This window comes from Haliaeetus albicilla, chromosome 1 (assembly GCF_947461875.1).
Source record: "Haliaeetus albicilla chromosome 1, bHalAlb1.1, whole genome shotgun sequence".
In the NCBI taxonomy this organism is placed as follows: Eukaryota; Metazoa; Chordata; class Aves; order Accipitriformes; family Accipitridae; genus Haliaeetus; species Haliaeetus albicilla.
Window position 1 is genome coordinate 34,938,727 of NC_091483.1, and position 23,341 is coordinate 34,962,067.

Genomic DNA, 23,341 nt, shown 5'->3' on the forward strand with positions numbered 1-23,341 from the left:
AGACACTGGAACAGGTTGCCCAGAGGGGCAGTGGATGCCCCATCATCAGAAGTGTTCAAGGTCAGGTTGGGCAGGGCTTTGAGCAACCTGATCTAGTTGAAGATGTCCCTGCGCAAGGCAAGGGGGTTGGACTGGATGATCTTGAAGGTCTTTTCCAACCTAAATGATTCTATGATTCTATATTTAAAGGTGCTTTCCAACCCAAACCTTTCTGTGGTGCTATGAAAGCTGTGCCTGGGAAGGAACAAGTAAAGGGGTTAGGATTCACAGTATGAGACCTCTCCATGGAGAAGTGGGGCCTGGCCCTGGGTTTCACAGGATGTGATGCCAAGCAGTTCTGGGAATGCACCTCCTCTTCAGACACCCACTTTTGGGTGGGGGTCCCTATCTCATTGCAGCCCCCAGTTTCCCCAAGCTTCCACCATTCTGCCCCACATGTACAGCAGCATTAGTCCCCTCCAGAGAGATGAGGCAAGCAGCAGTGCTGTCCACCGCAACTCTTTTCTTTTCCCTGCCCAAAGCATGTCCAGGATCCCTTCAAGTGCTGTCATCACCATTTGTATACGGCCTGGTGTGCCTTGGGGTAGATTCTTATTCATTCCTGCAGAAACAATGGGCAAAATAGCGTGAGGAATGCAGTTCTGGGCAAAATTTCCTCATCCTTACAGGATTTCTACTTAAGGTCGAGGAGGAACATGAGGAGGATCTTTGAAAATGTTCACTCAACCCATCGCTTGTTCCCTGGCCAGCCACCAAGCCCTTGGAAATGTGACTTCTTCAATTGCTGCTGAAGCGGGAACCTGGGGTTTTTACCATCTGGGCTGCATGTCTGGTGGTGTGGAAGGCAAGAACTCTCCTGAGGGGATGCCAGCCTCGCTCAGTGCTGATGCCAGAGCCCATGAGCTCTGCAGCGGCCCACAGTGCTCCCCACATCTGCTTGCCACAGTGGCTTGATGTGTCTGTTGAGCTGATTTAGGTTCACGTCCTGTCACAAGTGGCTGATTACATTTGCACCTCTTGTCCCACAAAGCCCAGAGTCAGGCTCTAAAATACTGTTGATAACTCATTGTCTTTTACCTGACTCGGGAGGTGCTTTAGATAGAAATCTTATTAATGATGCAGCTGCAGGGCTCAGTAAAGTGGAGGCACCTCAGACTTCAGCTGAATAATTAAAATGCATCAATAGGACTTTCCAGGGCCACTATTGGAATCCACTGAAATGGGATTAATTTCTTTTGCTTTTTTTTTTTTTTTAAACAAAAAGCTTTATAGCATTGCTGGCAATTTTACAACCACCTGCCTCTCAGCTCCAGCTGATGACAGCTAGGAGAGGGGTTTGGGGTGGTTTTTAAGCTCCAACAAATAGGAAATGGTTCCAAAACCAGCATCCAGCATGCTCATGTTTAATGGACTTCTAGGATGCTCACAAGCAAATAAAGAGGAAATTAGGAAGTCGTCTTTGGAGAAATGTGTCTCCTCTGCCTAAGCAGATGGGAAGACAAGGGGTCATCTAGGTTTGTAGCAAAAGCTACATTTTCTGAGAAACAAAATCTTCCCTTTCCCCAGAAAGTACCTCACTCACAACGGGCAGTTTTAACCATGGTGAATATGTTAAAGAAGCCAAGAGACACCATCCCTAGCTGTTTGAAGTTACTCAGAGATTTGCACACCTGTGCAGGTATAGTAGGATAAAATGTAAAGTTGGTGGGAAAAAAACAGAGCTTTCCTCCTTGGACAACCTCTGAGCAGCACTGTTTTTTCTGGCTTAGCTTCATTCACCACCTACCCGAGCTCATCAAAGTTTGACTAGTGATGCCTGACTTTTCTCCCCCTCTTCATTACCTTGGGGAGGCATTCAGCTCCTGCTGCTTTGCCTATTTTGTGATAGGGATTTTGACAGTCAAAACTTTCCCTGCTTTGGCCAGCTCCTCCCTGGCTGTCCTTGCATGCTGTCAGAAAGATGTGTTTAATACAGGCCATGACCTCTAGTAGCGGGCAAATGGAGATAAGCGCTTCTCTCCATGGTATTTTTCAGCTGGCTGAGTCGAGCAGCTGCTTGAAGCATCCCTGGTGGAGGGGGTTGTCCAGTTCTCCCGTGGGAAACAAGAGGATAGTGCAGAGTAGCAGCCTTTCAGGTTACAGTCGCTGCAGATCATAGAGCAACTGGGAGCCTGCCCTGGCTTCAGAAGGGATCTGCAGCACTTGCGGGCGTCATGGGGAGGGTGGCCCCTAATAACGATGCTGCTTTTTCCATCTTTACCTGCACAAGGCACAGGGAGGAAGAAAATCAGCTGCAAAATTGATGCCAGAAATGACATCTTGATTTAAAAACGTGATTTTGATAGCGACAGGCTGAGTGGCTTTGCATGTAGAGAGTTGGAAATGAAACCGTCAACATGGTATCATAAGAGCAATTGGGCAAGAGGGTGGGAGAAGAGAATTACTCTTTCCCCAGGAGGAACTGAATGTGCTATGTTTGAAGTGGGGAAGGAGAGTGCTCCTTTCAGCAGACAGAGAAGGGCTACTTCCCAAGTGATCTTCAGGAAAAAACAAAGACAGAAACTGGGTTAGCCCAAATAAAACATGTACTGACCCAATGCAGGGATGCTCTGAAAATAAATGAGGGCAAGCCTGGAAACTAGCTCTAGATGGGCACAATTTAGCAAGAGGCCACGAAGTATCTCTGTTTCCCGGGGTCAGGATCTGACACCAGCCAACCAGGAAGGATGGGAAAAGAAGCTTTATCCCCAGGTTTAGTCCCTCTCAGCAGAGCCTCCTGGATCATGAGTGTCCCTGCATTCCTGTTCCCCTCCAGCCACAGTGGTGGCCCTGGAGCCAAACCATGGGCCCAGACCCCAGGACTGCCACTGGCTTTGGGCAGCTCCTGAACCCTGCTTGGAGCTGGGTCTTACCTTCACACAGCCACGCTTTCTGCCAGGCCTGTGGGCTTTCCTCCCTGTCCTTTGCATCCTTTGTTTGGCTTTACCAGCCAACACTGCAACTTTTTCCCTACCCAGGGGTGATGTGGTACTCAGAAAGCTATTTAGCAGAAACCCGGTAAAGGTTTGTTAGGACTCAGAGATTATTTTGCCCCTGCTTGTCTGTTACTGATGGGAAAGACAGCAACTGAACCTGAGCCTTTGCGATCTGTAGTTTTAGTAGTCAGTAAATTTAATAATTTAGTGCAGTGACTATGGCTCTGCACCAGGTCAGTTCAGCACTCTTTTTCTCTGCAAGTGGGAGCGCGGTTAGATGTGCAGGGACATCCAAAAGAGAAGGCGTCATTCTTGTGAGGGCTCTCCACAATAAAGAAGAGAATAAAGGCTGTGAAACTCGTTGCTCCCGTGGCCCACTTTTCAAATGCTTTTCTTTCTCTTCATGGCTCTGAAGTAATAGCTTACAGTGTGCTTTAATGGTAGCTGTTACAACACAGCAAGATGAGAGGAAGCAACTGTTGTCAAGGACCCAAAGCATGCTGAAGTATTCTGCACTGTACAAAGACAGTGACATCTCAAAACCTCTGAACCTTTGGGCATGGGGCATCACTGGCATTTGTAAGGGTAAGGTCACGCATCTTGGGAGATCCGAGCGTCCGCAGCCTCTGTCAGTCTGCTTCACGGCCTCGCTATAAACCTGCTCTGTTTCCCCCCTGTAGCAGTGGTAGAAATTTCCAGGCATACTTCTGTGAGCCCTGGGAGCAAAGCTTGGCTGAGGATCCTGAAGAAGGCAGTGTTTAGGATCTGGCCCGATGTGCGCAGCAAAGGAAACAAAGCGCGGCAGGAAGGTGGCAGAGTTGCTCCGACTAACCGGAGGGTCACGGGCTTTCGCACCCTCCAACGCGGAAACGCACTTATTTAACGGGAAGGAAGGTTAATCTCGGTTCCTTGCAGGGCTGGATGAAAACCCAGCCTTTGCCGGGTGCAGAAACGACGCGGGGATGGGCAAGGCGAGAGCTTTTGCTGTTACTCCACGGGGTGAGCTGTGCTCTGTGAGCCGAGCGGCTCCCAGACCTCGCAGCAAGCCCAGGGGCAGGGTGAGACCCCGGCGCGGCGGGCGGCTGCTGTCACACACCGCGGCGGGCATCCGAAGGGCCGCGGGCAGGCGGCCGGGGCCGCGCTCCCGGGCCGTGCCAGACGGTGCAAGGGGCAGGAGCCGCAGGCCGGGAGCCTCAGGCCGGAGGCGGGGACCCTTCCTCCCCGGCGGGATCTGCCGGTGCCCGGCAGGCGGGGGTTTCCAGGCAGGCCGGGGCGGGGTGTCCCGGCGCCGGCTGTCCCCGCGGCGGGCGGCGCGGGGGCGGTGCGGCGCTGGCGGGGCAGGCTGCCGCCGCGGGCGGCGCGGGGCGGGCCGTGCCCGCGTCCCGCCCCTGGCGGGGCGGTGGCGGCGGCTACGTGCGCGGGGCGGCTGGCAGTGCCGGCGCGGAGCCGCGGGGAGCCCTGAGCCTGCCGCAGCGGCGGTGGCGGCGCGCAGCGCGGCCGCGCCCATGGCGAGCAGCAGCGGCGGCGGCAGGTAGGGCGGGGCGGGGGGCCCGCTCCCCCGGCCATGGCGCAGACGGAGCCCCCGAAGGCGGTGCGGCTGTGGCGCGACGCTGCCCTGCGCGCACGGAAGCTGCGGGGCGGCCCCGCCGAGCCCGAGCCCGAGCCCGAGCCGGACGCGGGGCCGCCGGGGGGGCCGCCGCCCGCTGCCGCCGCCGCCGCGCCTCGTCGCTCGCCCCCGGCTGCCGCCCTGGGGGAGCTGGAGGCGCTGAACCTGAGCGGGCGGGGGCTGGAAGAGCTGCCCGAGGAGGTGGGTGCCGCCCTGAGCGGTCTGCGGGTGCTCAGCCTGCGGCGCAACCGGCTGGGCCGCCTGCCCGCCGCCGCCCTGCGCCACCTGGGCCGCCTGGCCGAGCTCGACCTCAGCCACAACCGGCTGCGGGGCCTGGGGGACGGCGGAGCGCTGTCGGGGCTGCGGGGCCTGCGTAAGCTCAGCCTCAGCCACAACGAGCTGGGCGCCGAGGGCCCGGGCCTGCCCCCCCGCCTCGCCGAGCTGGGCCGCCTCGAGGAGCTCGACCTCAGCTTCAACCGGCTGCGCCGCCTGCCCGAGGGCCTGGGCCGCCTCCGGCACCTCCGCGCCCTTGACGTTGACCACAACCTGCTGCCCTCCTTCCCCGCCCCTCTGCTGGAGCTGGCCGCCCTGGAGGAGCTCGACTGCTCCGGCAACCGCCACCTGGGGGCCCTGCCCGAGGGCATCGCCGCCCTCCGCCGCCTGAAGATCCTCTGGCTGAGCGGCACGGGGCTGGCAGCCCTGCCGGAGGGCCTCTGCCAGCTGAGCGCCCTTGAGAGCCTTATGCTGGATGGCAACCGGCTGCAGGCCCTGCCTGCCGGCTTTGGCAGCCTGCAGCGGCTCAAGATGCTGAACCTCTCCTCCAATCTGCTGGGGGAGTTCCCCGCTGCCATCTTGGCGCTGCCCAGTCTGGAGGAGCTCTACCTGAGCCGCAACCAGCTCACCCTGCTGCCCCCTCACCTCTGCCAGCTCCGCCAGCTCCGCACCCTCTGGCTGGACAACAACCGCATCCGCTACCTGCCGGACTCCGTTGTGCTCCTCCACAGCCTGGAGGAGCTGGTCCTGCAAGGCAACCAGATTGCCATCCTGCCCGAGGGCTTCGGGCAGCTTTCCCGCGTCACCCTGTGGAAGATCAAGGACAACCCCCTCATCCAGCCCCCCTATGAGGTGTGCATGAAAGGCATCCCCTACATCGCAGCCTACCAGCAGGAGCTGGCCCACTCCCAACCTGCCCTCAAACCCCGCCTCAAGCTGGTCCTGATGGGCCTAAAGGATGCGGGAAAGACCCTGCTGAGACGATGCCTCATGGAGGAGGATGGGCAGAGGGAGGATATGGGAGGTCTGGAGGCAGGGAGCGCCCAGCCCAGAGGGTGCCCTGGGCAGCAGCAGGACGGTGGGAGAGTGCCGGTTGGGTGTTGCCCCTTCCCAGAGCCTCAGGACGCTTCCTCAGCGCGGGTACCTGCCATGCAGCAGCTGGAACATCTCCCTGTTGAGCAGCAGGACATCCGTTCTCACGTGCCCTCCCACCGAGTGAAAGGGGAAACACCGTGCCCTGCACCGTCCCTGCCACCAAGTGCCCCCCAAGTACCGTCAGGACTGGGACTGTCAGGAGGCAGCAAGGGCATTGAGGTGATGGACTGGACAGCGGATGCAGAGAGGGGCCTGACATTCATTGTGTACGAGCTGGCGGGGGACCCGAGCTATGATGTCATCCAGTCTTTCTTCCTCTCTCCCGGAGCACTGTATGTGCTGGTGGTGAATTTGAGTGCCTATGTCCCTCAGCGCTTCTACCCCTCTGTGGGCTATTTCTTGCACTGGCTTGGTTCCAAGGTGCCCCACGCAGTGGTGTGCATGGTGGGAACCCATGCTGACCTCTGTGCGGAGCGGGAGTTGGAGGAGAAGTGCCTGGACATCCATCACCAGATCGCTCAGCAGGAAAAGAGGGATGCCGAGGGACTCCAGAGCTTGGTCCAGCAGGTGGATGAGGCTCTGGGGCAGGACTTCGACCTGCGCTGCTCCAGCCCGCACGCTGCCTTTTATGGGGTCTCGGACAAGAACTTGCGGCGAAAGAAAGCCCAATTTCAGTACCTTCTCAACCACCGCCCACAGATCCTGTCTCCAGTGCTGCCTTTCAGCTGCTGGGACCGTTGCCAGGTGCGTCGCCTGCGGGACAAGCTGCTGTCGGTGGCTGAGCACCGGGATATCTTCCCGAACCTGCACCGGGTGTTGCCCAAATCCTGGCAAGTGCTGGAGGAGCTGCACTTCCAGCCGCAAGCTCAGCAGCTGTGGCTTAGCTGGTGGGACTCTGCCCGGTTGGGCTTGCAGGCAGGCCTGACGGAGGATCGGCTCCAGAGTGCCCTATCCTACCTGCATGAGAGTGGGAAGCTGCTGTACTTCGAGGAGCACCTCACCTTGCGGGAGTATGTGTTCCACAACCTGCCACGGCTCATTGACATCCTCAACGTCTTCTGCCAGCGGGATGCCACTGTGCTGCTCCAAAAACTGCTCAGCGACACCCACATTGACGAACTGAGGGCCACTCAGCTCCATCATTATGTGGAGGGCTTCTTGCTGCACGGCCTCCTCCCTGCCCACGTTATCCGTCTCCTTCTTAAGCCCCATGTCCAGAGCCGGGAGGATCTGCAGCTCATCCTGGAGCTGCTGGAGAAAATGGGGCTCTGTTACTGTGTCAACAAACCCAAATGCAAGCCCCTAAATGGGGCAGCCGCTTGGTACAAGTTCCCCTGTTACGTGAAAAATGAGGTGCCCCATGCAGAGGCATGGATCAACGGCACCAATCTGAGCGGACAGTCCTTTGTGGTCGAGCAGCTGCAGATTGAATATAGCTTTCCATTCATTTTCCCACCCGGCTTGTTTGCACGCTACAGCGTCCAGATTAACAGCCATGTGGTTCAGCGGTCAGATGGCAAATACCAGATCTATGCCTACCGGGGAAAGGTGCCCGTGGTGGTGAGTTACCGGCCTGCCAGGGGACCTCTGCAGCCAGATACTCTGTCTATCGCTAGTCATGCGTCCCTACCAAATATCTGGACAGCTTGGCAAGCTATTACCCCTTTAGTGGAAGAACTGAATGTCCTGCTCCAGGAATGGCCGGGCCTGTACTACACTGTGCACGTCCTCTGTTCAAAGTGCCTTAAAAGAGGGTCACCCAACCCACACACTTTTCCAGGTAAGGCATAGCTGAGCTTGCCTTTCATCTCTTCTGGAGCTTTACCCCTTTTAGGAGGGAGTTTTATGGTATTAGTCTTATCTCTGTCTCTTTTTTTCTTTCTTTCTTTTTTTTTTGTTTTCTTCTTTTTTCTCCTCTGCTCTAACTCCCTTCCCTGGTGACTTGAGTCATGAGAGAAAATATTAGGGTAGCTCCAAGGAGACAGGCTTAAAATAACCCTATTCTGAGACGAGGTGGGTGTTGCATCCCCCTTTGTCTGTGCCTTTTCTCTCTGCTTTTTGGGTTTTGGCCCTGAGCGTTGCTGGTGCCATTGTTGAAAAGGCCCTGACCTGTCCTTCTCCTTGTTTTGATTCCTTTGAATGGCACTGCAGGTTTTTTTCCTAATTCCCTTCACCCTGCAGCTCCCCCTTCCTTGGGGCTATTTGTAAATGCAGATAGGACTGAAAGACTCCAGGTGTCCCATCCTCCCCCCCTTCCACCTCCCACCCCCCAAAACCTGGCCTTGTGCTGCAGCCTCTCTGAATGCAGGAAAGCTCCTGCTGGTAGACAATGGGTGTGTTGGTCTCTGTAGCCCTGTATAAAAAACTCTTTCTCCTATGGGAGCCCTGTCTCTAGCAGGAAGAATTCCTCCCTGAACAGAGAGGGCTACTCCATCTTCTTTGTTTAAGTGTCTTACCTAGAAGTGATTCCCAGACTGCTATTCTTGGAGCTATTCTTGAGAGCAATTATTTTCTTTCCTCGCTCACCCTTCATCTAACGAAAAAAGCATAATCTCTCTTCTCTGGAATATGACTAGTTGTGGTGCTTTGTAAAGCTGTCACTTCTAAAGTTGTGGGTTTATAGGTGGTGGTTTCCAGCAGCATCTGTTTTACTTTGTATGTATGCAGGTACTGCCTCCTAACCTGTGCCCTCCCTCCTCTGCTGGGTTTGCTCTAGAGCTTGCGGGGGCCATGGGAAAGGTGCTTTGGTGTGTAAATCTGTATGAAATCAAAATGCACTCTGAACTGTAAGCTGTGCTCTAGAAATATGCTTTTTTTACATACGCACACCCATGTTGGAAGTTTGTTGGAGCATTCTTTATTTATAAGTAGCCTGAAATTGTGGGGGAACTGGAGTATGATTAGAGTTAAGGCAAGCAGTGGTGCTCAATTAGTTCATAGGCAAATGTGAATAATAAGGTGTGTTTTGGGGGGGTTGTGTTGGGTTTTTTGTTTGGCTTTTTTTTCCTTTTCTTTTTTTTTTTTTCCTCTGGACCTTGAAAATAAGGAGATGCTGTTTGCTCCTCAGCCAGTGTCCTGGCTCCATCAATTGCATCTCCCTCTAACTGTGCTAGCTTATGTAAGAGCTGTTGGACTGGGGGGGGGGGGGGGGGGTGTGAACCCATGCTGTGTGAGTTGCTGAGTGGTATCCGCATGCTGGGTCTTGCTGCTGACGTGGTGCTTGGGGCAATGTGATCTGCTTTCCAAAAAAACCCTGAAGACTGAAAAAAACACAGAACCACACCACCCCCCCCCTAAAACCCAAACCAAAAAAACCCCAAGCCAAAGCCAACCAGCCACCCAAAAAAACCCCCACCAAAATCAGCCAAGACAGCAAACTATGTGCAGGTGTGATGGATGGCTATTGAAGGTTTAGCTTGTGAATAATTCAGAACTGCAGTCACATACCTTTTTTTTTCCTTTCTTTTTTTCTTGTGTGAAAGTTTTGTGGCTGATCTTTTTTTTTTTCCTGGTGAGTAGGTGATGCTTTAAAAGTGAAATGTGAAGAGGAGCTGGACTGTCTGCAGATGATTGGCATCTTTGCTGACCAGTGACAGTCAGAGCAGGACTGGAAGCATAAGGGGGGCATTGAAATCGAAGGGTGTTTTCCTTTGGATTTTGCTGTGCCATATGTTTCCTTAGAGGTAGGAAAGGAATTCTCTTACCTGGGAGCCAGGGTAGGTGTGCTGGCAAGGGGTGGTGCAATTAAGCAGTGCATTGTTGGGCATGGGAGGAGCAGGGGTTCATGTGCCATGCCTCCGAACACCACCTGGGTGATGCTACCTGTGGAAGGAGGGTTGCAGCATTTCTGAAGCTTTCCAGGGGAGAAGCTGGGTCTTGGTGCCGGGGGCACAGGACTTAGCATCCCAAGTGGCCCTGCCTTGGGGCAGGGGGTCACTGTCTTAACATGAATACTGTGCGAGTCTAGCTGGGGGAAGAGCATGTTGAGAAGACAAATGTATTTCAAAGGCAGGGCTGATTTGTGGAAGTGCTGAAGAGTGATTAAAGGCTGCAATTAATCAAGAAACCTGCTTGTCGTCTTGGATGATGCTTAAATCTAGCCCAGCTATGACCTGGATTGTATGAAAAATGTGAACCGTCATTTGGCTTGGTGAGGCCTATCTGTCTGCATTTAATCTAAAATGCTCTTTGCTGTGTATCTGCTGTATGAGTAAATGACTGTTTAGGAGCCCCTAAATGGCAATCATGAAGCTGAAGACTTTTTTCCTCCTGATTTTGCTGATCAGAAGGTGTGCATGTTTAAAGTCGTGCTGCCAAGCTTGCTCTTGTGCAGGTGAATCGTGGTTGGTGTCATTTTTAACAGGGTGTAGGAAAGAGATGAGTCTAATGTTACAAAAATGTGTAGCGAGGGAGGTGTCTGTTTCTTTCCAAGCTCTTCCAGTGGTAATCCATGGCAATTGCAATGCTGCTAATTCTTAAATAGGGCTGTGGTCTTTTTAGGACTGCACTGAAGAACTGCTTTGCAGCCTGTTGACCTTAATAAGGGAAATATTTCTGTGGAGACACTGCCAAATTTGTGCTCAAAAATGGAAGTGCAGTCTGGCTGTGTGTCTGTGCAATATTTGTCGTCATTCATGAAACCAATGGTGCATTCTTTGGTCATCCAAAATTTTCATTGGAATCGCCTTCAAAAAGGGGACTTGGTTGCTCGAGTTGAGGATTAATCCTTGCTTTTCCTCTTCTTCCCTTCCTTCTCGGTCCTGCATACGCACATGCTATAACTTCCATTGAAAATACACACAGAAATTCTCTTAAGAACAAGCTAATGTGCATAGAAATGGTTGATAAGAGTTGAGATTCTGGATTCAGTCTTCTGAGGGTTTATTGCAAACAAACAGTGAATAAAAGTGATATAAAAATGATATATAAAACCCTTGATAGGGTCCTTTTAAGGAAGTTTTCATGTTTGAAACAGTTTTGTAGCTGGGTGAAATAGTAACTGAATTGGCATCTGAACTAGAATCTCAGTGTGCTTTGAGGCTGCAGTCATCTGCTTGGCTGATAAGTGGTGTGTTGAATTTTTTTTTTTCTTTTACATCTGCACTATATATAATAAAAGTATCCCTGCCAGGCTAAGAAAGGCATATCCCTGCTTGCAGTGACCAACAAGAATAGTTCAGCACTCCAGGATGGTAAGACCTCAATTGGGTTGTTGCAGGCATTGTGAAATGCTGTGATTTTGTATGTGATGTTCTTTTAGTCCCTGGACTTAAAGGCTTTTATGTTGTTCATGTCCCATAAGCTATTAAGTGACTTGGGATTGGGGGGAATGGAGGTGGTTTGCCATCTGTCTGATAGTAGATATGTGCTTTGTTGGGACAAATGTGACTGGATTTTCCAAGCTTGCCTTCACGTCCACCTGCTAACTGCTCTGCTGCTGTCTCCTCTTGTCCTGCGCTAGGCTGGGTCCAGGCGACCACAGGCCCTTCCAGGCTGTGGTCTGCACAAGGTGTCCTGATGTCTGATGTTGATCCTTTTGGAGTTTGAGGTAGGGGGGATTGCATTTGACCAGTGGTTTTCCTTTATTCCTGCCTATGATGTTACATGTATGAACGCAGACATAGGAAAGCCAGCGCCTTTGTCCTTTGTGGAAAACAGGCAAAATGCTGTTACAAGCAAGACAAGATGATCTGGGTTTCCACAGATTAAAAATGTGACAACAGACAGAAAGCCACAGGCAAAGATATCATGTGCGAGCCTAGCAGCCCTTCTCCAAAAGGATGCTGCAAAGTTATTGGGGAGCTTTGAGATATGCCAGAGGACTGGCAAGAGGTCTTCTGTGGAGAGGAAGTGCACATCTCCTGCTTGCCTTGCTGCCCCCTTCCTAAGGTATCAGAATAGGGAGGAGATCATAAGCGTCTACTCCACTCGTCTCCCAGACACATCAAAGGTGAGCAGAAGCAAGGATTACATGCCCGTTGCCTTCAGGGGTACAGATGGAGGTATCGTAGTGTAGTTGCCCTGTGACACTGTGTGTTATGGCTAGAGCAGGGCTAATTCTAGGCCACATTATTCATGTGATTCAAAGTGAACCATGCTCACCATCCCTGCGTTGGAGTCAAAAGCAAGCATGAACTCCCTTGGTGGCTGGGATGGAGTCAGGAGATGGAGAGGTGGAAGATCCCACGATGTGTCATGCTGTCAAGTTCCATGGAAGCTGAGGGAGCAGGTGGGACTGGTTTTGTCAGAAGGGCTCAGAAGTTTCTCCAAAATATGAGCTGCCTCTCAGTGAAACGCTGATGTCAGGTATCTAATTGTCCTTTGTAATTAAATTGTAAGCAGCTGGGTTTTTTTTTCCACAGACAATTGCAGTAGAGCAACACCTGCTTGTTACAGAACCTGATGCTAGCATTTGACAGCCTTTTATTTTCCCCATTTGAGGGTGGAGTCTTTTTTGCCTAACTTTCAAAGTAGAGGCTGCAGCTGTTTTGGGGCTGTTGTCACGCTCTCCTGAAGGTTGTGGCTTCAGCAGAGTACTGTGGCATAATCAGAGACAGTAGGGCAAGACTTGAGCACAGTGGGAGCACTGGACATGGATGATCTGGGTGGCAGAAGAAAGCTGAACGAGGCCCTGTGATTCAGGAGGAGAAGAGAATAGATCAGTTGCTGAACTTCGGGAAGCTCTAGCACTGACAAGAGCTGATTTCTGTGCTGCTGAAGTGACAACCCTGAGTGGTGTGACTTGCTGGACATAATAGTGTAGAAAAACAGTCTATTTACCACCAGGGATTTCTAGAGATTTCCTTCGTGTTAAGGTGTGTGTTGCATGGTGAGCGTCTGAGGTCCTCTTGCTTGGTGGCTGTGGTAGGGCATCCTCAAATTTAAAGAACACATTTGGGAAAGAGACAACAAACATTTCGTGATCTTGGAGGAGGCAGAGAAATTGCCAGAGGAAGGGTGTGGTGTGCAGTGTGGACAGCTACTGTGGGACTGTGCCTGGTGGGGTGTAGGTGTGGGCACCAGTCCTTGGGGACAACCGGAGTAGGCAGTGCAGAGCTGGGCTCATGCCTGACAGTCTGGCTTGGGATGACACAGGAATGGGAGGAACAAACTCAACTGTGGATGCCAGAAGAGAGGCTGAGGCTTTGAATTGCCTTCTTAGAGCTGTCCTGCTGCCTGCAGTGTCTGGTTACCTTGTATTGTGTGCATTGCTTTGTGTGTGTTTGGGGGCTTTTTTTTAAGGCTTCCAATATGGAACTTGCTAAAATTACTTCAAATTAGGATGGCAACGTGCATATTTAACACTGTTTGGAGGAATCCTCTTCCTTATGCAAAAAGTTCCTATGCATTTCTGCTAAAGGAAAGGATTCCTGGTATGCCAGCTTGGTACCAGAAAACTTCTGGTTTGTTCCTTAACAGCTTGTTTTGCCCTGCCCCATTCCCCATGGGAGTCATCTCTGGGCTTTGGGCTTCTGGACTTTGAACTGCCATCACCGAACCAGGAAAACACTAGATTTGCTTGAGTGGATCTTTTTGGTTTGGTTAGTGAAACAAAGTAGAGTTCTTGGCCTTTAATGCATTACTTCTTTTTGGTTTGTGTGTTTTATTTTTACAGTCACTGAAATTTGTCTTTGCAGGAAATGACCTATAAGAGAGATGCTCAGTACCAAGTGATTCTTTGTTTCATTGCATGAGAACTATTTAAAAGCTACTGACTGTGGGGGTGAGATAAAATATTAATGTAGGTTTTCCCCTCTCCAGAGTCAATTGGTTACGTGAGGACTGATTTGTGCTGTGCTTCAGCACACTGTGGACACAGATGTCATGAAACATGCTTTGCTTCCTGCTGTGTGCATGCACTTCTGGTGGCGTGATGCCTCTTCCTAAAAACTCCTAAGTGTGAAAACTTTTCCCATGTAAGTTGGGATGAGATGTATCATGTGCATGATCCGCATGCAGATATATTGCAAGGTGCTACTCCTTTTGCATCCCAGGAGAGGATGGTGGGAAATCATCAACAGTTGCCGAATCTTTGTTGCCTTTTGGTGATGTTGTGAACATGTTATTTGACATTGGGGTAGAGCTCTGAAAAAATAGGTATCAGTTTAAAAGCAAAATATGAGTGCATCTGGTAGGTAATTCTCCTGTATGCTGTGGTGTCTTGTTGCATTTGCAGTATTAAGCAGGTAACTGTGGTAGCCTAGCATGCTTTCCAATTAATGATTTGTTAATAATAGTGCAGGCTAGTTGTTTGGCTCTTGAAAACAGTTTGCCAGGGGAGAAGGGAGAAAATGTATTGAATGAAAAGTTCTGTGTTGGATTTGAATTCTTGGAAGTCATCAGAGTATAATATTTTTTTCCTCCCTCCCTCCCTGCACCATCCTGAGTAGAGGAAGAATAACCTACACAGATGAGTAAAGAAAACGGGTCTGGGGGGTGAATACAAGATGGTCAGTTACTTCCTTTTATCTCTCTCTCCTTGCTTGTGGTACTTGCGCTTGCTATACAGATGTGGACAACTGTGAGAGTAAGCAGGCTGGCTGGTGCCAATTAAGGTCACCTATTCTCAGGTGAGCTTGTGGGATGCCAATTTAAGGATGTGCTATTTAAGGGAGCACCTTGTAGGGACGAGGAGTGGGGAGGGAGTCCTTAAAGTAAGTCAGTTACAACAATCAAACTCCTGCTGCTGCAAACAACATGTGTTGGTACTTTTGACTAGCTAAGAACATATCTGGGTCTGAGAAAGCGGTGCAGCTGGGTTGTAGGAGTCTCAGCCTGCCTCCTTGGTCCGCTATACAGCGATCTCCTTGACTACAGCAGGAGAGCTGATGGGATTCTGGTGACCACAGTGTCAGGTGCCTCATACAGAAGATGAGGAGGCCTTGGCTTTTTTAGAAGCTGTTGAGTGGATGAAGTTTTTGACCTGTAATGGGAAGATCACCTGTGTGAATGTGGCCTTCTCTCCCAGCTGCTCAGCTGGAAGAATTTGCTCTCTAGCAATTTCTTTGTTGGGAACCAGATGTAAAAACTGGGGTTGGGGGGTTCAAGACCTGTGAAACAACTGACTGGTTGGCTTTGGGAGAAATTTCATTTGGGGTGTTCAGCTGGACCATCTTTGAGGGCTTACGGTTCTGCCCCAGCAGGCTGCTGGAGGCTGAAGTCATATTGTACTTGTGGTATTTTCCTGGCTAAAGCTTGGTCCTGAATGCGCTGATTGGGTTGCCAACGTGCTCGGTGGCAGTGTGGTTTAGGACTGATGCAGGCTCCGTGGTTAGGGATGACTTGCTTGTGGCCAGTGGGTGAAGGCTGTGTTCAGACTGAACTGTGACTGCTGGAGTGCTTGCCTGCTTGAGTTGGTTGTGGTTTAAAGCAAAACCTTAATTTCAGATCTGTTTTTTTTTTTCCAGTGGTCATTCTCAGGACCTCAGTGCTTCTCCAAAAGGTGTACTGAGGTACACCTACTCTACTGGTTTTAGCTGGGGCTAGGTTGGACTCCTGGGGGTGGGTGTGAAACTGGGCTAGGACCTACAGACTTTACAAGGTAACATTAATTTTGAGTTGACAGTTCAGCATGGCAAGCTCTGCATGAACCACAAGACAGCTTTCAGGTGAGTTAGGCACTTTTGTGGGGAAGTCCATTAGACTTAGAGCTTTGTGAGGATCAGGCTAAACTGAACTATGGAGGCAAGTAACGTCCAGAGCAAAACAAAGCTGCATCTCAAATCCTGTTCAGACCTGCCTGGTTTTGCCACATGCTGACTCAGAGGTAATGCTTGAATACTTCAGGAAGGAGCTGTATTGTTTTTGATCTAGGTTACACTGAATTGTGCTGATGAGATGACGGGAGACTTCTGCTGGGCTTCTGTTAGCGGGGTTTCACAAGCTTGGCTTAAATGATCTCTGTAAGGCCCTTTATGAAAGCGATACCAGGATATCTTCCCTTTTACCCGGTTTTAGGGTGATGCTTGCCAAGCATCCAGTTTAGATAAGCATTTTTATTTGTGTTACATGAGAGGGAACCCAGATATCCCAGGCCATGCTGGAAGAGGTCCCTTCTCCTTCAGCTGGTACCTATTGCTTTCTGTAGAGTTTTCAGGCTCTACCTGTTATGGTTTAACAGGAAAGAGGCAAAGGTACAACAATGGTAGGACAGGGATTTGTGGACCTCATGCTGTGAGCAATGATAAAATTAATATTGTAGGTTTTTGTCCCAACAGAATGCAAGATTGTGGCACCCTGTGCTTGAGACACGTCTCTTGAATGATCTCCAGTTTCTGTGTGGTGAATTCTTTTTAGAGCATCTTTTTTTGCATTTTTAGCAGGTGTTTTCCTCTCCAGCAATACAGAGTGAGCAGTGGCATGTGATAAGGGACAGATCCTGCCCTGTAGAAGGGTAGGGTTGTTGATGAGCTTCTGAAAAATAAATTGGCCATGGTTTCCACAGCACCAAAATCTGCAGGGTTTGGCTTGAGACAGAGGTGCTTGATCTGATTTGCATCCCATGTATCTAGCTGCTGTTTCTGCCACGTAAAACAACACAGTGGAAAAATATTGGAGGTGAACACAGTGACTGGGTCTTGCTTGACTTTGAGACGTGTGCAATGCATTTGGTGCCTTTGTATCTATGAAAGGCTGGCAACAGAGGACTGCTGGAGCAGCTGATTTGTCCCAAACCTACCACAAAACAAGTATCCTTACAGCTAGTATGGCCCCTTGCTACATGGTCAACAAGTGGAGGGAAAGTGACCTTCCTGCAGCAGAAGAAACATGCATCTCTGTTGTGTGGCCTCTGAAACATTGTGGTGGATGCAGCAGAACTGCAAAATTGTGCAGCAGCACACACCGTGAGTGCTGCATGGTGCAGCAGCACCCAGCTGCATCTCTAGCTTCTGTTGTGGAGCTGTATTGCTGACTGTTTAATACCTTTCTTCACTCACTGTGACCTCTTTCTTAGATGAAGCAGTCAGGTATGAACGACAAGCAATTTTTCTGTGAACAGATAATGTTAGAAAGCAAGGGCTTAGCAATGTGTGGAGCTGAAATGCACAGGCACAGAATGTATGGTGTGGAGGATGGAGAGTCGGGGACCTCTGTCTGAGACTGGCTGCCTGACATTAGTCTTTTTCTGTAAGTATTCCTATTGCCTCGGTCTGAACAGTTGCATTTTCATCACTCTCATTAAAATTCTCAGATAAACCACAATCAATCAAGAATGAAGGACCCAAAAATGGGATAATGGCTGGGGATAGTGTTCCACTCTGAAAAGCAGTCATGTCTTATTGACCATCCTCATATTTGCATTTGTATCTTTCCACCCTCCCTCTGTATTTATACTGTGTAACTCACTAGTCTGTACACATGTTCTCCTCTACTACATTATGGGGAAAAACAGCATAACTGTCTGTCAAATTGCAAACCATTGCACTTTACAGGACTACATCCTCAACAGATAGTTGAGATGCCACTGTATTTATTGCAATGTGTGATAGGGAATGTTTCAAGGTACTTATGCCCAATTCATTTGTTTTTTCCTCAGAAAGGGCTGAGCAGCTGGGGCCTTGTCTCTGTGGGAACAAAGGGGACTCAGGGCACCTAAAAAAATTAGATTTCCCCTTCCTTTTGTAATTCCTCATCTCTTCTCTATCTGTGAAGTGGTGACTGGCTCACAGGAGTGATGACCTCCTTTAGCAGGGGAAGTTAGTCATGATGGGACCCATAAGGAGCTGGAGCAGAAGAGAAGGTAAGGAGGCAGCTGAGCTGCTCAGCACACATTGGGAGATCTGTATGTGGAAAGCATCTTGCAAATTGCAGACTCACCCAGGAGTTGCCCAAGGGCACAGGGACAAACTGGTGTCAGGCTGAGCTGCAGCTATGTGGTGCCAAGCTTTCACTCTATGATGGGGAGCTGTTCCTGGGCGCAAACTGGTTTTAAAGAGCACTGTAGGTTAAGGGTACAGCTGCTGACTTGGCCTCCGCTGCCTTAATGTGGGCTCTGAGCCAGCCAACCTCTGTCCCACTGTTACCCCTTCTGTGTGACTCCATCTTTCATCACCACATCACTGGGCAGCCCAACCAGGAGCAAGCAGCAAGAGCTGGGATGATCAATGCTGCCTTAAAGTAGTCCCCAAGTAGTCCTTCAGATGGGTGGCCTTCCCTGGGGAAGCCTCATCTGGGCTGTATCTTCAGGAAGCCAGCATGCAATGTCCAGAGAGGAGCAAGCAGGCAGACCTCTCTCCATGCTGCTGGGGCATCCCAGGCAGGGAGAGAGGCACAGGTCTGTGCTGCTGCAAGGATGGGAGGTTTTCTGGGTGTTTCTTCTCTTGGTCTGCGTGGTGCTTCTTACCCCCTTGCCATGTGCGGCTGTATTTTACAGGCAGAACTGCTGGATGGGGTCAAATGTGTTTGGTGGCAGGTTTCCAAACCAGGGAGTCAGCAGCAAGCACCAGGACTACTTACATGCGTTGCGTAACCAGATGAGTTTTCAGCTCCCTGTGCATTTCTCTAAATCTTCCTTTTGAACAGGCTCTTTCTTTGTCTGAGAGATTTTGATGCTCTTATTTCAGATAATGATGCATGCACTGGATATGGAAAATTCTCATGTCCAAATGACTCTGGTTTATCAAAGCAGCTAAATTTAGGAAATCTTTGAAAAAAGAGCTTCCCCCTCCTGTGATCTGACATAACGCTTCTTGGTCGCTGTTATTTTTACTTCAGAACAGCTTAAATCTATTTTGGTTGGACCCTAAGTGATGGCTACAGTGCGAAAGACGGCATTTGTTCCTGTGAAGTAAGGCAGCCATGCTGCAGCTTCAGGGCTCTGAGGGCAGTCTGCTCGCCCTGAGCTTGTGCCAGTGCTGCGTCGGGGCCCCCTGGCAGTCCTGCTCAGCTCTCTCGAGCCCTGTCTGCTTGGCAGAGGGTCTCTGGGCCTTCCCACCTTGCTCTGGGGCTCAGAGCTCTATTTAAAAAGGTATCCATAAGCCTCTGACAGCAGTTAACTTTTTCAGCATCTTGGAGGTGTAGTGAGTGGCAGGGACTTTAACACCCCCAAACAGCACCCGTCATCCAAATTCTAGGAGGATAGTGTAGGGAAGATGGTGTTTCACTGGCACCAAAGTAGGGAGACAACTGCGTGAGCAATGGGAGATTGTGTGGGAACCAGTATGCCTCTGGTTTCATGAGTCTTTAATACATGGACTTCCTTTCACTGTACCCTGTTAGGATCAGGACGGAGCCATCCCAGGCTTGAAAATGCACTGCTGGAATCATGCCCCACTGGAGCGCCTTGAGCTCTTGGTGCCAGGAATATATAACTGAAGCTTTCAGACTTTTTTACTGGTTTTGTTTTGGGGGTTTTTGTTTTTTTTTTTAAAGCCAGCTCCTTTGTTAAAGCTGGCTCTGCGGAGCTTTGAGCTCCTATTTTCGTATAGCTGACTGCTCTGCTTCAGCTGCCTTCTGACTTGTTTCCGAACATCCCACGCCTGCTTTCACATTGAGATGGGAGTGAAGGCAGACAACTGGGACATTGGGAAGAGATGTCATTGCTTGCTGGCTGCAATATCCCAGAGATCTGCTGAGCAAGAATTTACTTCTTACTGTTTTTTTTTTAAGCTTCTGGTGGACAGTTGTGCAGATACATTCAGTGGGTGAAAATGGAGGCAATGCAGAGCCTCACTCGGGAACTTTGGTCATCTCCAGGAACTTGTGCCCAGCTTCGTGACAGTGCTGGAGGGCTGTGTAGGGAATGAAGCCCTGTGTGATTTGCCCTTGCTAACAGGTCTCATCAGATCTGTGTACCTGAACCTGTACTGTCAGGGGTTTTGGGCAGGGAGTCTCACTCATGCTGGTGAAGGAGAAACCTGTGATCTAGCATTGGTGACATTTTCATGCCAGCTTTAGTAAGTGAGAAGTTTGTAATTTCTCAGAGGAGCATGCCTGTGCCTGGAGGGAGCCCTATAGACTCTGAGGTGGATTTTGGCAAGATATTAACCGATGCTTGTGTGGGCAAATAATTCAGCTCAGTAAGTAGCTGCTGTGGTCAGCTTGGAGCCTTCTTAGGATAAGATGCTGAAATAAATGATCAAGAGTTGAGTCGTGTGTGTGTTTTTTCCCAAGCAATGTATTTGTGCTTCAAAGGCTCAGCCAAAGTAAAGACTTTTTTGGATGAAAGAAAAGTTTGGGAACCTTCCTTTGGTATCAGAAAAAAAGTACCTTTCTCTGTCTTCTTTGTAACAGAACGCTACCACAAAGATTTGAAGCTGCCTATTATTTTTAACTTGTTCCTTGTCATTCTTTGAAATAAATCAGATCTTCTACAACAAAAGAAAGGCTAGCACGTTATGTACATACACACATGCACGTTTTTGAATGCATGCAGTGAAGCTAAACACAATGTTAAGAAAATGTTGCCAAACAAGGCAATACCATGCTCACAGGGGGATCTGATTAAAAAAAAAAAAAAAGGTAAAAAATACCACCCCCCCCCCCCCAAACCATTGGGCTGAAGAGGGTGTGATGAGAGCAGATGCTTGATGGGCTGGTTTGGGGAGCACAGTAGGCTGGCTCTGAATCTGTGACTTGGATTAGCACAGCACTTTGCAGGTGCTAAAAATGTGCTTCCCATTAAAAGCTGGCAGCTGCAAGTGTGGCTGGGTGTCTTTGGGCCAGGGGAAGCTGAGCAGCATAGCTGTTTGCTTACTGAATGGCTGCTTCTGCCCCTGGACAGCAGGGTGGATGCTGGCAGCATGGACCTCCTAGGGAGGTTGAGCAGCTTGAGTGCAGTTCTTGCCTGGCCTCTAGTTCATTGCCAACATGGCATGTGGGAGCTGCCCGCAAAGTTGTGGCTCTGCTGGAGACAGCATTTTCGCCACTTGCTCTGTGCTGCTTTATCCCCCGTTGCATAATGCAGCGTGATGTGGATAATCCAGTCATCATTACAGAAGGATTTAAAACTTTTTAATCGGAAGTCATTTTTGATAAAGCTTTGCCTTGCTTGGAGGACTGTTCTCTTGGCTTGTGTGTTTAAGAAAAATGCAGGAGGCTGAGGGAGGTGGGAGGGAACCAGATCATGGAGAAGGGACATGGGTGCCTCTGGCTCCCAGGCAGCTGCTGGTGAAGTCCAGAGCTGTGGGACACATTTTCACTAGCACCAAGCATGCAAAATCCTTATGTGTGCAAATAGAAGCAGCCACTAGGTCTGTGCTTTCTCTGAATTTTTGCCTCACAGAGCAAACTTTTGGTGGTGGTGAAGGGAAGGAAAGACTCTTTCTAGTCCAGTCTGGCTCATGCTCCCCCTTTAAACTGTCTTATGTCCAAAATACTGGTGGTCCTCCAGGGACTCCTGCATCTCGGAACAAATTGGGATCCTGGATGAAACACAGCAGAGGAGGGGATGCTCTTTGCTTCTCTTGTAATGGCCTTTTGGGTGAGTTTGTGTGATTGACCTTATTTCTTTGGTTGTTGCTCTGCCATTGTATTGTGCGCAGTGCACTGTCTAAAATAACGCATGATCTCTGAGTAGCTCTGTAACATGCTGTCTTCTGTTCTCCTCCTTCTTCTCCAGTGTTTTGCCCACTTCTCTGGCAGAAGCTATCTCTTGAGCTGCCACATCTGCTTCACCTCCCCTCAGAGCAATCCTGGTTGGGGCCTGAACACCAGCACTGAATGGCATTTGAAAGCGAGCATCCTGCTGGTTCCTGCTTTTCCAGTCCCAATAGTCCTCACTTTTGGGGTATCTTGACCATATGCTTAAGATCTCTTCGATCAGTAGAAGTAAATGACTGGGAAGTTTTAAGTTTATTTCTTCCCAAGACAGATCCCTCTGAGGGGATCAGTGCTGGGCACATCCAGAGGAGAGCCAGCCAGCTTGCGGTTCAGGTGGGTTGGTGAAACATTGAAGGAGAGGAGGCCACGGCCATGTTACAATGACACTGGGGAGTAAATACCTCAGTGTTATCCACCTCGTAGAAAGCTGCCTGGAGAAAACCTTGAAGGAATACAGGTTTGCAGCACAAATAGTTAGGGGGCCAGGAAGGAGCTCAGCTTTGTCCCAGAGTCCCATAGTGGAGCAGGCAGCTCCTGGGAAGGTGCAAGGGAGTGGGGGAGTGAAATGTTCTCCTGGCAATCCTGCTGCCTCCCTGGGAGGCTGATGAGTTCTTTACAGCCCCCAGGGCTCCTTCCTGTTTCAGTAGCAAACATGACGCCATAGAAGTGATTTTTAAACAGCAAAGATGGATGCTGCAGTTTATTTTTGGGCACTGAGAACCCCAGACCAGATGGCATTTAGCAGGCAATGAACTCTGCAGGAGTTAAGTAGCAAAGCTATTGTTTCTGAACGTGTATGACTTATCATTGGAAGGCGTTCCAGTGGCAGAATAAAAAGTAGTAAGAATTGGTTTCAGCAGAGGTAGTAAAACAGTCTAATGTTAAGTCCATAAATAAGCACTTTCCCTTGGGGAAAAGGTGTTTGTAAGCAAAAGCTAGTTATTGCCTTGATTTACAGCTGTTAGTTGTCGCCTGATTGGATATTAGGGAATGAGAGGGTTCAGAGAAGAATGGTTAAATGATTGGAAGTACTGAGGAATCACAGGAAAAAAAAAAAATTAAAAGATTAGTTCTCATCCCCTCTGGAAAAGGGGACAAGTAAAAGCTCTTAATAGTAGAAGGACAGACAGAGCTTTGTTCTTGACCATTGAGCAGTGCAAAGCCAGCAGCTCACTCAGACTTCAGAGAGAGCAATTTTGGTAATAACAAAAATACTTTAAATCAAACAAATAGGGAAGATTTGAAACAAAAATCAGTTCTCCACCTCTGTTGGCATAGCGAAACTCAGGCTCTGAGTTCTGTGGAGTGCTGCTTGGGCACTGCCCTATGTACCAGGAATGCTTTTAGAGAAGATACCAGCCTTACCCATGAGACCCAGAAGAGAGTTGGCCACTGGTCTCAGTGCTCTGCTTCTCTGATTTCAGCCATATAGCTTCATGCAAATCTACATCACGCTGTCTCACAAGGAAGAAACACTTGACCTAAGGATGTACTCGTGAAACTTCAATGTAAAGGGAAAAAATATATACAGAGAAGCAAGTTAGATCTGATGCCCTTGTAATTAAGGAAACTTCTGTGATCCTGCAGGCTCCTACTCGGCTAAAGCCATACCTGTGGTCAGCATGTAGTGTGGTGTTAGTTATTACCAGCAGGAAGTGGGTAGCTTTGTAGGAGAAGCACCAAGGAGGCATTTTGCTCCAATTAAGCATGAGCCTAGAATAAATTGTCTGATGTACATGCATAGATCAAATTCCACAGTAAAGTGGCTTCAATAGAAAGTCATGTTAATAGGTTAAAACAGGGATTAGTTCAAGTTGGTTCAATTACCATGTAAAACATTTACTTGACTTAA

General features: G+C 49.7%; 1 protein-coding gene across 2 annotated transcripts in view; it reads left to right on the top strand.

Annotated features, from left to right (window-relative positions):
- The first annotated feature begins 4,396 nt into the window (after nt 1-4,396).
- The window catches only part of MFHAS1 (multifunctional ROCO family signaling regulator 1), a 35,357-nt gene continuing 16,412 nt past the window's right edge, over nt 4,397-23,341 (top strand). For both annotated transcript variants that reach the window (XM_069784974.1, XM_069784964.1), the window contains exon 1: nt 4,397-7,729. In XM_069784974.1, coding sequence (XP_069641075.1) covers nt 4,540-7,729 — 3,190 coding nt within the window. In that variant the 5' untranslated portion in view covers nt 4,397-4,539. The remainder of the gene's footprint in view (nt 7,730-23,341) is intronic.